At 36.0% G+C, this 13,009-nt stretch overlaps 2 protein-coding genes across 4 annotated transcripts in view; one reads left to right on the forward strand and one right to left on the reverse strand.

The window, feature by feature from the left end:
* Window positions 1-255: 255 nt before the first annotated feature.
* Window positions 256-10,341, forward strand: ttl (tubulin tyrosine ligase). The gene is made up of 7 exons (XM_052089518.1): window positions 256-951; window positions 2,449-2,527; window positions 2,869-3,101; window positions 3,614-3,749; window positions 3,853-4,122; window positions 5,337-5,480; window positions 7,501-10,341. The coding sequence occupies exons 1-7, from the start codon at window positions 783-785 to the stop codon at window positions 7,682-7,684; spliced, it is 1,215 nt and encodes a 404-aa protein (XP_051945478.1). The 5' UTR covers window positions 256-782; the 3' UTR covers window positions 7,685-10,341.
* klc1a (kinesin light chain 1a) overlaps window positions 8,943-13,009 on the reverse strand; it is a 58,233-nt gene continuing 54,166 nt past the window's right edge. For 2 of the 3 annotated variants that reach the window (XM_052089516.1, XM_052089514.1), the window contains one exon: window positions 8,944-12,159. In XM_052089516.1, coding sequence (XP_051945476.1) covers window positions 12,141-12,159 — 19 coding nt within the window. In that variant the 3' untranslated portion in view covers window positions 8,944-12,140. Of the gene's footprint in view, window positions 12,160-13,009 lie in introns of all 3 variants that reach the window. The other variant, XM_052089515.1, reaches the window with a different exon arrangement.

Below are 13,009 nucleotides of genomic sequence, written 5' to 3' on the forward strand. Positions count from 1 at the left end.
AGAAATAAACTCACAAAACCTAGGTTTCACTTCCATGTACTTTGACTTGGTGTATATACAATTTTCCCAGAATAAGGATGTTATTAACCAGAAAGTCATCTTTATCATTGTTCATAGCATACTACAGAATATTAAAAGTGTGAAATCTTTTCGAAGTCATGCTTGTAGTTCCTCCGCTCGCGGAAATGTTCCATAGAACTGCAATTCCCTTCAGTCTGTGTTGCGCGTATGACGCATGCGCTCGAGTCACGACAGCGTGCTAGGATAAAGAGACTCCAATTGGGGATTGACTGATGTCTAGACCAGTGCACAGAAAGCGGCGAATTAAATGCATAGCTATAGACGGCCTCTATTCTTGCAGTCTGTACTTCGCCATTATGTCACTGTAGTGTATTTTTCCATCTGATCTATCAATACAATCACGGGACAGGGGAAGCTAGCTGAGACTGTTAGCTACGAGAATTATTTCGGGTGTCTCCACAGAAGCGGGCTCAAAGAGTCACACCCTAATTCTTTAGTATCCTCCCATCAGCCGCACGAATGCTGCTGTTACAGATGTTCAGCGCTGCTTTGCCCTCTGGATTATTGCGGGGCTCTTTCTAAACGCTGGCTGTCCTGTCAATAACTCGCTTGTATTTGTGCTAAACTGCTAAAAGTCACCGGGGAAGTCATGGATGTCCAGTTTCAATGTACTATGTGGGGAGACAGATAACGTTAGCCAGCTAGCTAGTGTGTGATCCATCAGCACTCCTCTCTGTGGGTTTGGCCGAAGACTGAGGAATATGAGCTCACCAATGTACACGTTTGTTTTGAGAGATGACAACAGTACTGTGTATGCGGAGGTGGCCAAGATCCTCATATCCACTGGAAAATGGAAACGACTGAAGAAAGACAATCCTCGATTTAATTTAATGCTGGGGGAGAGAAACCGGCTGCCTTTTGGACGGCTGGGTAAATTACTTCCAGATGTCGCATGTATACAGAATAAATGAAAATTCTCTCATTCTCTCAAAATAATTTACTCACCGTCATCCCGTCTCAGATGTGAATGATTTTAGGTGAATATTTGAGCTCTGTAGGTCCACACAGCAAACTATCCATACAACTCCAGTGATTGATCCATGATCCATGTCTTCTGAAGTGATATGATAGATGTGGGTGAGAAACCGCTCAATAGTTTAGTAATTATTTACTATAAATATTTACTTTCAAACAGCCCTCCTAAGCACTCTTCTCTCCAAAGAGTTCTTCTTTTGTTTCTGATGATTCACATTCTTCATACATACCGCCACCTACTGGGCAGGTTGGAGAATATATAGTTAAGAATGACTTAAATATTGAGCTGTTTCTCACCCACATCTATCATATCACTTCAGAAGACATGGATTAAATCACTGGAGTTGTATGGATAGTTTGCTGTGTGGACCTACAGAGCTCAAATATTCACCTAAAATCTTTGTTTGTGTTCTGCAGCAGAAAGAAAGTCATACACATCTGGAACAGGATGAGGGTGAGTAAATGATGAGAATTTTAATTTTTGGTTGAACTATCCCTTTAAACATGCATTAGACTCCCAATGCAATGGTGATATACACTCAGTGACCACTTTATTAGGCACACCTGCCACATTAACTTTTAAAAGAACAATAAGTCCATGTAAGCTCTTCATTTCTGAGCGGTTATAAAAATGACCTGTATAATAGTTATTCACATATCAGAAAAAAGTTTTTACAATAGAGGTGTTATAACATGTAGGACAATGCTTAAAATAATACTTCACCCCCAAAAAGAAAATTCCCTAACTCATAATTAACTCACCCTCATGACATCCCAGATGTGTTTGACTTTCTTCAGCTAAACACATTTAGAAGAATATTACAGCTCTGTAGGTCCATACAATGCAAGAGAATGGTGACCAGAACATTGAAGCTCCAAAAACAAATAAAGGCTGCACAAAAGTAATCCATACAACTTCAGTGGTTTAAACTATGTCTTCAGAAGCGACATGAGAACTGTGGGTGAGAAACAGATCAATATAGTCCTTTTTTACTTTAAATTTTTACCCTTGACCAGCTTCGACCAGTAGGTGGCGATATGCACGAAGAATGCGAATTTCCAAACAACAAATGAAGAATAGTGAAAGTGGAGCTTTATAGTACAAAATAAATTTGATATTAAACTGTTTTTCACCCACATCTATCATATCATTTGTAAAGACATGGATTTAACCACTTGAGTCTTATGAGTTACTTTTATGCTACTTTCATCTTGGACCTAATGTTTTGGTCACCATTCACTTGTATGGATCCACAGCGCTGAAATATTAGTTTGTGTTCAGCGGAATAAAGAAAGTCATACATATCTGGGACGGCATGAGGGTGAGTAACATTTTTGGGTGAATTATCCCTTCAACTTATTGCATCATCTACTCAACTATTTCCTCTACAGGTCATGAACCAGGACTGATGCAGCTGGTGAATTATTACAGAGGAGCTGATAAACTGTGTCGTAAAGCATCACTGGTCAAGTAAGCTGCTTACTAAAACATACCAGTTCAGTGATGCTCCATTAGATGGCATCCCTCCACTGTAACCATAATTCATTGTAATGAGAGCTTTGAATTTCCATTATGATTGATGCTGCTCAGAGCTTATAAATGGAAACTTTTTTATTTTTTGTTTTTTTTAAGTTTTCCTCCTGTTGTCATATGGCTTCTGATTTATTCACAAACTCAGCAGTTTCTTCTTTTTATTGTGAATGAAGAATCGATACCCTTGGTAAATGTTGACTGTTGCTGTGTTGATTTGTTTCAACAGTTATCCTGATTGATGTTTACAGGTTTTCACCATGCTCTTGTTTGATGTTTAGGATTGTCAAGACCAGTCCAGAGTTAAAGGACTCTTGTAACTGGTTCCCTGAGTCTTACATAATTTACCCAACTAACCTTAACACTCCAGTAGCCCCAGCCACCAATGGCATTAGCCATATGAAGAGCAACCCTAAGACAGATGAGCGAGAGGTCTTCTTAGCCTCAAATAACTCACGAAAGGAAAGCGGAGAAGGAATGGTGTGGATCGCAAAATCGTCAGCAGGTGCAAAAGGTATGAATCTCTATTGGCTTAGAATGAAAGAATGAGAGAGAGAGAGAGAGGTGTAAGAAGAGTAATATTTGTACATGTCATGATATACAGTAATTGGTGAATCTCACAAAACCTGTAAGGAATGTGTCTAGGATATATTTTACCCCGAAATCAAAAGAAATAAGAAATTATAATTTTCTTAAAGAAGATGAAGCCTATTGTAATAATAATAAAAAAAAAAAAATATATATATATATATATGTTGTAATGTATTTCTACATCATGGTATTCTTTGTTGTACTGTCTTTTATTTATCTTGATATGCTGATTTAATTGAAAAAGATAATAATTTTAATAAATTTTTTGTCATTAATGTCCAGGTGCATTACAGTAATGAGAATATAAAGGGTAAATGTGCTGGATTGTCATAAGAATAATGTCACATTCCTGAAATCTTTATGACCTTTTATACAAAATATAATTAGATATTTTTTCTTTTAGTAGTATGATAAATTGTCCATCTCTTTGTTTAGGTGCGGGTATACTGATATCTCATGATGCAAATGAATTGCTTGAGTTCATTGATAATCAAGGTCAAGTGCATGTCATTCAGAAGTATCTGGAAAAACCACTGTTGTTAGAGCCAGGGCATCGCAAATTTGATATAAGGTAAGATGAGTTATAGTCAATTATAATTATTTGTGCTTCAAGTAATGGCAATCAAAGTACTTTAAAATTGAATAGATATGCTTACTGTCTGCCTTGTTTGTAGGAGTTGGGTGCTTGTAGACCATCAGTACAATATCTACCTGTACCGTGAGGGCGTGTTACGGACGTCCTCTGAGCCCTACAACAGCTCAGATCTGCAGGATATGACCAGTCACCTCACCAATCACTGCATCCAGCAAGAGCATTCGCAGAACTACGGCCGCTATGAGGAGGGCAATGAGATGTTCTTTGATGAGTTCAGACACTACCTATTGAGCACACACAATGTTGCCATGGAAACATCCATTTTACCTGAGATCAAGCATATTATCAGGTACTCCTTTATTAAAAATGCTTTGGTAGTGTATAGGAAAACACAACATCACGGGTCAATGTACAAACACACCTACTCAGTATTTATTTTTTTTATTTTTTATTTTTATAATTATGTTTTTTTGTGTTTTTTACTATTATCTGCATTTTAATCATACAATGAAGTTGTGGGTATAAATGTCAAGTCATCAGAACTATTCAATAACACAAATGGTGGTATGGGAATTATGTAGTGAAATTTTTTTTTTTAAATAAATCATCTAGATTACAGCTCTGCACACTCTGGGCAAAATTGATATTGGTCTACAAAATGTATTTCAAGCATAAGCCTTCAAAATGTTTCACAATGATCAAAAAGTTGTTAAAGGGGTCATGACATTCCTATTTTATTATTATTTTAATATGTTACTTGAAGTTTCCTTATAATATAAGTAGTTTTTTCAACAACAATATTTGTAAAACATGATAATTTTTCACCCTCATTCTGACCCTCTGTCAGAAATGCTCTGATTTGGTGCTGCTTCTCCTTTAAGAATTGACCGTAAACGCCCACTCTTATGATTGGTTCTCTGCCCTTAACTGACCCGCTCACCGCTACTGGACAGGGCTACGGAAGTGATAAGGTATAGTAGTCGTTTATGTGTTGTTGTGGAGGCGGTCAGATGCCAATTTCTTCCACAGTATGACATCACAATGAGGAAGTAGAGAACGAGTCATTTTGGCAGCTTGAATTCCACAAATACTCTTTTTGCATTGAAGAGGAAGTTTTGAGTTCTGAAAATTACAGGATGTTTTTAAAGTGCAATTAACACTTATGTCAAAATATCAAAGAAAAATTGTATTCCTCGAGTCATGACCCCTTTAAAGTAATTGGAGACATACTGTAACTTCAATTCTGTGTGTCCAAATTTTGTCTGGAAGCGTGTCTGACTGCATGTTATTGTTGCCTGCCAATGAGTTTTATTCAAAGTACACAACATAGAAACTGATGGCAGAGAGTCAGATATCTAATTGATCCAATGTGTTTTCATTAATAATTGATTGAGTGATATTTCAAAAGGATATTAATTGATTTTGCATTTGAAATATTCTCCCAGATCAGGATAGGCCCTTTAGGTCAAATATCAATTAAACATTATTATGCAAGACTGAGCTTATTGATCCATTACTAAGAATTACTGCTGCCTGTGGTGATCCCGTCTCTTCTCCCAACAGGAGCTGTCTCACATGTATCGAGCCGGCCATCAGCACTAAACACTTGTCCTACCAAAGCTTCCAGCTCTTCGGCTTCGACTTCATGGTGGACGAGAGTTTTAAAGTCTGGCTGATTGAGATCAATGGAGCACCTGCCTGTGCACAGTCAGTACTGACTTCTCATTTGAGTTTAGAATGTTTTATGTAGGTGGCTTGTTGTCCCTCTTCTGTCTTCACTCTTCTGTTTACAGGCTTCAAAGGCAGAAATGTGAAGTTTATAATTTTACAAAAACATTTACATTATTTCTGTTAAAACTAGGGATGCCTGGATCGGTATCGGCTTCAGTACTGACGTTTTTAGATGGATCTGGTATCAGTGCGACGAGGCCGACCCAAATCCGATCCTGTGTGTTAGTCATGTTCGTTACTAACAATCTCAAAACATTATTAAAGCAGTTCATATGACTCATGTATTTTATTCAAAGCCACTTAAAGTTGAAATAGATAACTCGCAACAATTTTATGATAAAACCGGGGTATTTATGCAGTCTTTGATTAGCCACTAATGATATGCAGGTGCGTGTAATCGGAACTCAGGGGAGAGTGAGGGCTGTGACGAAACGTGCACGATTGAGATATTTTACTGTAGATTTCTATTATAATATATTACTATTATTATTATAATTTGTTTACCAATTATAATAATATTTAAGTTGAATGGTTTCCAAAAAATAACTGTGAATGAAAAGTGAGCTGATATCTTACAACTAATTTGAAGAAAAAAAAAAAAAGAGATCTGAATCCTTTAAAGTCCAGATACAAGTAAAAAAAAAAAATCGGCCAATACTGAGATTTCCGATATCAGGATCGGAAGTGGAAAAAGTGGTATCGGGACATCCCTATTTAAAACTCATGTTTTATTTTAGCTGTAAAGTTGTTTAATTTGTCATTTTGGGGTTTGTTGACATGACATCAAATAAGTGATTTTCTCACACTTCAATCATGTTTGCATGCATCGTTTACGTCTTGGCTATACTTTTGAAACTGTGAGTGTTTTAACTAGGGCTGTCGATTTAACATGTTAATTCAGTGCGATTCATTTTATAAAAAATAACGTGTTAAAAAAAATGTATGCAATTAATCACAATGCCCCCGGACCGTAATAAGGAAGATTCCTGAGAAATGCAAGCTTGTATTACCACCTGTTTACTCCAGAGGGCAGTAAGTGAAACTTCAGCTGCTTGGCAATGCGCAGTTTATACAGTGAACAAAACAACCACCCAGCAGCAGAACATCACAAACATGCGTTACATTCTTGCTTTCAAAACACTTGGAGCGCAAATCCGAACTAAAGTATCTCAAGATGTGTTCTAAGTATTAAACTATATTTAACTTGAAACAGTGAACTAAACATTTTATGTTGATGATGCAACGCACCCGAGACGCTACACAAGCATGTCTGATGCAGGTGTACATTGACGGGTTCTTAAACAAGCCCTCATAATAAATCTCCAACTGATTGACAAATTCACTTGTGAAATGGATTGCTGTGAACTGTATGCCAATGATTGAATTATGATCAGTAATATGGTAGTAAACAATACATTGTATTCTAAAGCCGCTTTTTGTATTGTCTTATCAACGATTAACTCCTCTGCTACAAGAATGTAATGCATTTTAATTATCTGGATATTTTCTTTTATATATATATACACACATATACATATATATACACACACACACACACACACATATATATATATACATTTTTTAAATATTTAAAGATAACTATGTATAATTATTTCATCATTATATATTGAATTATTGTTATATGAGGGGCTTTCTCAGCAAATATTTGTATATGCGATTAATCGTGATAAATTAATCGGGACACCATTTAATTAATTCGATAAAAAATTTAAATCTATTGACAGCCATACTTTTACCGTAAAAAAATTGGCCCCCATTCACTTTCATTCTAAGTGCCACACCTCAACCCAGATTATCAATAAAGTGATTATCAGTATTATGCAACAAATGCTGTCGATTGAGCTTAACTTGTATTGAACCCAGAAAATTGCTTTAATGCAAGTAGAATTCCATATGTACAGTAGGTGGCCACATGCCTAAAAATTGCATGTAAACTATTTACAGTTATAATATTTAAAGTGTTTCTCTCCTCTAGGAAACTCTATCCTGAACTATGTCAAGGCATCATTGATGTGGCCATCTCCACCATGTTCTCTCTGAGTGCAGATGCTATCTCAGCCTCGCCTCCATTCTCCACTTCTCCATCTCTCTCCTTCAACTCCTGCTCCTCACCCAAAATCAGAGCACCCCATCACTTTGGCCCATTCATCAAACTATAAACCGCTGTTGTCATGTAACCCCTCCCCAATGTCCTGCCCAAAAATACATCATCAACCAGTGTTTTCCACTTGGAGGCTTGACTGTCTACACGTGATCATGGGGCTGACCAAATGGGGGATTAATCTCTAAATGAAGTGGACAGTAGGGATGTAACACCTTATCTGCTTCCATCTGTCATCTATAAAGCAAATGAGGACGATACGAGTTCCCAGTGTAAAGATACTTGCGACGCACTACCCAGAAGTGGGTGATTAGTTTCAAAAGCCAGGCATGTACACTTACTGTGCAGATTGCCTCTACAGTTGATCAAGGCTTCAATGTTCAAAAACGTGTGATGTGATCAGTAAAACATGGATTGCAAGCATTCAATTAACATTTGAATGAGATTTTCCACCAAAGAAGAGGGTTTAGCTCCCTTGTAAGCCCAAGATCTCTGTCATGTCAACAAGACTCCTCAGGACTTTCCCTGGCACCTTGATGCAAAGGACAATGGATTTTAATTAAACTCCTGAGACTTTAGTGCCTTACATATTAACAGACATACACCCTTGCCACAAACTCCCAAAAAGCGAAGCTAGCCTTTTGAAAGTCTGGTTGCATCCCATCAACTGTATCAAATTATTTGGGTACTTTTGGCTCTAGTGTGTACTAAATGGTTTTAATGTCACAAATGAATCTGAATCAGATTCAGAAGTTTATAATTTGCAGTGTGCATGCTTGTGACATCTACATGCTGGCATTTGATAGAAGTAATAGAAGATTAATCTGTATCCATTCATACAGTTTTTGTTGTTTTGCTCTATTGTTACTCTTTTGAGGAGTACATTTAGCAATTTGAGCACTATTATAATACTATTTCCTCTTGTACTTTGTCTGAGGAAAGAACAATGCGTTGTATGTGTATGTATGCATTAGTTTAGTTTGTTGTATTTGTTACTGTTGACCATACCAATCTGAATACAGCAGAGTACAGTGTTGCAATTCTGAGTTAGCAAAAGCTTAAGTTATTCAAAAAAGGATTTAATCATGTGCAATACATTTCATTTTAAATACTCATTATTGTCATGTCTTGAAAACAAGTACACAATATAAACTTAACTGGAGTAGTAGATAATATGACTAATGTTGACCATCAAAACAGTGGAAAGCTGAACCTTTTTCATGATGGAGTTATTTAATGCAGTCCTTATCTTTTATTCTCACATTATATTCTAAGGAAATTGCTGAACTTGCCCACAGGGGGAGCGAGAACCCAGATGATCTCATTGTTGCAGAATACTTTTGATGTCTTTATTCAAGTTTGTACAATATACAGTACAATACTCAGAGAGCCAAAAAGATCACCACAAACATGGCAGTAATTGAAGTGTAGCCAACACAGTGTGCAGCCTGAGAAGGGGAAGTTACACGAGTCCAGTGCGAATCTTAGGATATACATACAAACGTAAAAACAATAACCACATAGTAAACGAGAGAACACAGAAACAGACAGTAGAAATGCAACATCATAAATCAGAACATGAAAATAAATATTTCAGGGTTACATCATGCAGGTCACAACAGTCCCTGTTCTTATCGTCCTTCATTTATAATTGGTAAGTTTAATAAAGTTGTATCTTGCACTTTAGACATAAACTGCACAATTATGCATATGAATTGAGTGTTAAATCCCCTAAATGACTTCAGGGAGTGAATGCCATGTCAGTAACCCTGTTTAACAAAAATAACAACAATAGTGACCAAATGTAATATAAACTGATCAACAGTTAAAATGATTCTTTAAACAATTAGAAAATGAAACTCAAACATGTGCAGGGCACATTTAGTCCCACAAGCATATATGTAGCAAAGCTCAAATTAGTGGCATAAAATAACTTGATATTGCATGTACAAAACATGTAAATGATATCTTTAATAATTAAGAGTGCATATACTGAAACACTCCAGCTTTTGTCAGTAAAACATTGCGTGCACAATCAATTCCAGCCAACATGAAGCAGCTATCCTATTGCATGATACAGCCTAATGCAGAGTACTAACATGCAAAACACACTTATATGTGCAAAGTGAATCAATTACTGTGTGAAAAAGTTACAAATGTTTTTACACAGTTATCACGAAAGCTGAAATATGCAGCAATAAACAAAATAGAAAGCTACTTGAAGATCTGTTGAGCATAAAGGGTAGCATGTATCAGTGCATTATATTAACATAAATCCTACAGGAAATCATACACTGATACATAATGGGCTGCTGATACATAACTTTGACAATTTTTTTTTAAATCATTATCTAGTTTGTAACATCTTGACCAATATTTGACCTTACAGAACTCAAATTGCTCTGTTGTTGCACACTCAAAATACGCAAACCCACTTCCACATTAATAAGAAAAAACCTGCCCGGGCCAAACACAAGGCACAATCGCTTTCAAACAGGCACTTAAGTTAAACATCTAGGGACAGAATTACATTTGTAATATTCCAGTGCATTTTTTTTATTTTTTACTTTTTTTTAATCTAGAGTAGCAATAGACTTATAACTCCATGTAAAATAATATTCTGTTGCTTTACCTCACCAATGATTAAGGTAACAAAGATAAAATTCCTGCAGTCAGCTTGCAATATTAAAGGGATAGTTTGCCCAAAAAAAAAAACTCTCATCAGTTACTCACCCTCATGCCATCCCAGATGTGTATGACTTTCTTTCTTCTGCAGAACACAAACAAAGATTTTTAAAAGAATATCTCAGCTCTGTAGGTAAATGTAAATATAGATCTCCACCTTTGACCAGCCCCGACCAGTAGGTGGTGATATTCATGAAGAATGTGAATCCCATAAACAAACAAAAGAATGTGTATAAAAATACTTAAATATTGATCTGTTTCTCAACCACACCTATCATTTCACTTCTTAAGATATGGATTTAACCACTGAAGTCATAAGGATTGCTTTTATGCTGCCTTTATGTGCTTTTTGGAGCTTCAAAAGTTCTGGCCACCATTCACTAGCATTTTGAGGACCTACATATTGAAGTCATATTACACTTTTCATATGAAAGGAAGTCATCTGGCATGACGGCGAGTAAATGATGGGAGAATTTCCATTTCTGGGTGAACTATCCCTTTAAGCATGCAGACCTCGTTAGCAAATAGCTAAAGAGCTGGTTTGAGAGGTGAAACCAGTCTATCCAAACATTTGATACTTCTTCAACTAAAGGCACTTTTATTTCCCAGGGGTTCATTTTTATTAAAACTGATTTTTCTTTTTGTTATATGAAGGTCACGTTATTTTGTGAGATGTTTGTCATTTGCATGTCATTTCCAATCAAATTGTAATTTTGTTTAAAATATGTAATGTTTAAAATGCCATTTTCACCACAGAATGTCAATAAAAAATAAATACATTTAATTTAAGATGTGGTGAAATTGAAATAAAACATTAAATAAACTAGTGAAAGTGTGAAAAGTATATTTAAGTTTTATTTTAGGACAAAAGTGCCCTAAAGTCTTGAAGAAAACCCCCTAAAATTAACTGAAAGCATCTTTCCATCTATGCAAACCACAGATATTACTGATAAAACTGAGGTAAACAATTCAATATCATTTTGTAACAGGCAAAAAATTGACAAGTGTAACATTATCCTATGAGATCATTCAAAGTGCAGTGTTACTTTGCATACCAAATCTGTTCGTTCAGTCCTGAGAAAGTTTTCATCCACATTCTTAACATTTAGTTTTTCAGAAAAATATAGCAATCCTTGGCAGCGTAAAACATTCAAAACCATTTTTCTTTACTACGAGGGAGGAACATTTCCTCAACTTCTTGTTTCAAACACAAAATAAAAACATAAGACCAAGCCCCTCCCACTTTTTAAAAGCAAAAAGTAAAAGAAAATGTGCATCATTGAACCACCACCCTATGTAAATGCAAAACTTTATAAAAACTGTGCAGTGCGTTCTGTATTAAGGGAATTCAATTGATTGATTCAGTCAGTGATGGTACTTTACAGAAGTGTTGTGGTCCTTTGATTTAACTCAATGTATGAACAACATTTAGGTTGTCAGTGACAGAATATGAACTCTAATTAAAGAAAATAAAAAGCAGCAAAATGCAATTAGAGTGTTTAGCCTCAACCTGAGCCTGAATAATGTTCATGATGGCTGAACATGATCCTCTCTCAAATTTGTTGTGCACTTTGGTTCTGGTTGAGGATAGTTTGACAGTCGTTACATGAGTTGTCTTTTCTACAGCTACAGTTGTAACAGCTTCCCATAAATTAAATATGTGTATGACGACTTGACAGCAAAAGTAACCTCCAGAGAAGGTATTCCAGGAAAGCACGACTCACGAATTCCTCTAGAGTCGTCTTAGTACCTCTCTACATCATGACGTCCTAAAGAAGACCTTCAATGCGCCAGGTCAGTTTGACTGGAGCTCAGGTCCCGCCCTTTCCTTAGACGATTATATTGTTCCTGTTGGGAATAAAAAGAAAGAAAAAGACAGTAAATGGAGCTCGAGAGATCCTGAAGGATGGAGTGCTCAGTGTACGGTCACCTTCCAGATTATGCAAAACCTTCTTGCACATCTTGTTTTGTATTGGAGCAAAAATGACGGACTGAACTGTTGTAACTGTTGCCCTACATTTGCAGTCTTGCTAAAAAGGATATTTATTATCTTGAGCCAAGATTCTCTAACTGAAGAAATATGATTATAATTGTAGACAGCTCACTAGTTTCAGTCATAAGAGAACTTTGCTAGGTATAAAAAGTAATAAATATCCTTTGTGAGCCCGTAGAATGTACAACGACAGGCTAAGTATATAAAGACCCCATGAAAAGGCTTGAAAAGTGCTGTTATATTTCCTGTGTAGATGTATTTCCTATTGACATTAAAAAAACTATATGATTATGATTACATATCTATATAAGTTTACAATTACATCATATATTTCTTTGTTTATTACTAGACAAATGATTTTTTTTGTGCAATAATGGTGAAATATCTGTATTACCCATGGGTGGACATACATATTATACATGCTGTTTCTTACTGAAAGTGACGCTGATGTTTCAGTGATTGACTTGATTTACATTTGACATTGCTATTTGACAAAGAAACAACATGGAAGTAAACTATATCAAGCATAACACATGAACAGTAAGGTTTGTATGTTGCCATTTGGGTGCACTACTGAAATGATGTAAGTTGTGCAACTATTTAGACCCAAAATGTGCTGAGAAAATATATGTGTAGCTGATGTGTATACTGTGTCATGTGTAGGACAAAACGTGTTTTACAGCCAGGTGCATCTCAAGAAATTCC

This window comes from Xyrauchen texanus, chromosome 24, assembly GCF_025860055.1.
Source record: "Xyrauchen texanus isolate HMW12.3.18 chromosome 24, RBS_HiC_50CHRs, whole genome shotgun sequence".
In the NCBI taxonomy this organism is placed as follows: Eukaryota; Metazoa; Chordata; class Actinopteri; order Cypriniformes; family Catostomidae; genus Xyrauchen; species Xyrauchen texanus.

Coding starts and splice junctions, on each gene's coding strand:
- ttl (XM_052089518.1), top strand. CDS start 783: ATGAGCTCACCAATGTACACGTTTGTTTTGAGAGATGACAACAGTACT. Junction 3,102..3,613: donor ATCGTCAGCAGGTGCAAAAG/GTATGAATCTCT, acceptor CTCTTTGTTTAG/GTGCGGGTATACTGATATCT. Junction 4,123..5,336: donor GAGATCAAGCATATTATCAG/GTACTCCTTTAT, acceptor TTCTCCCAACAG/GAGCTGTCTCACATGTATCG.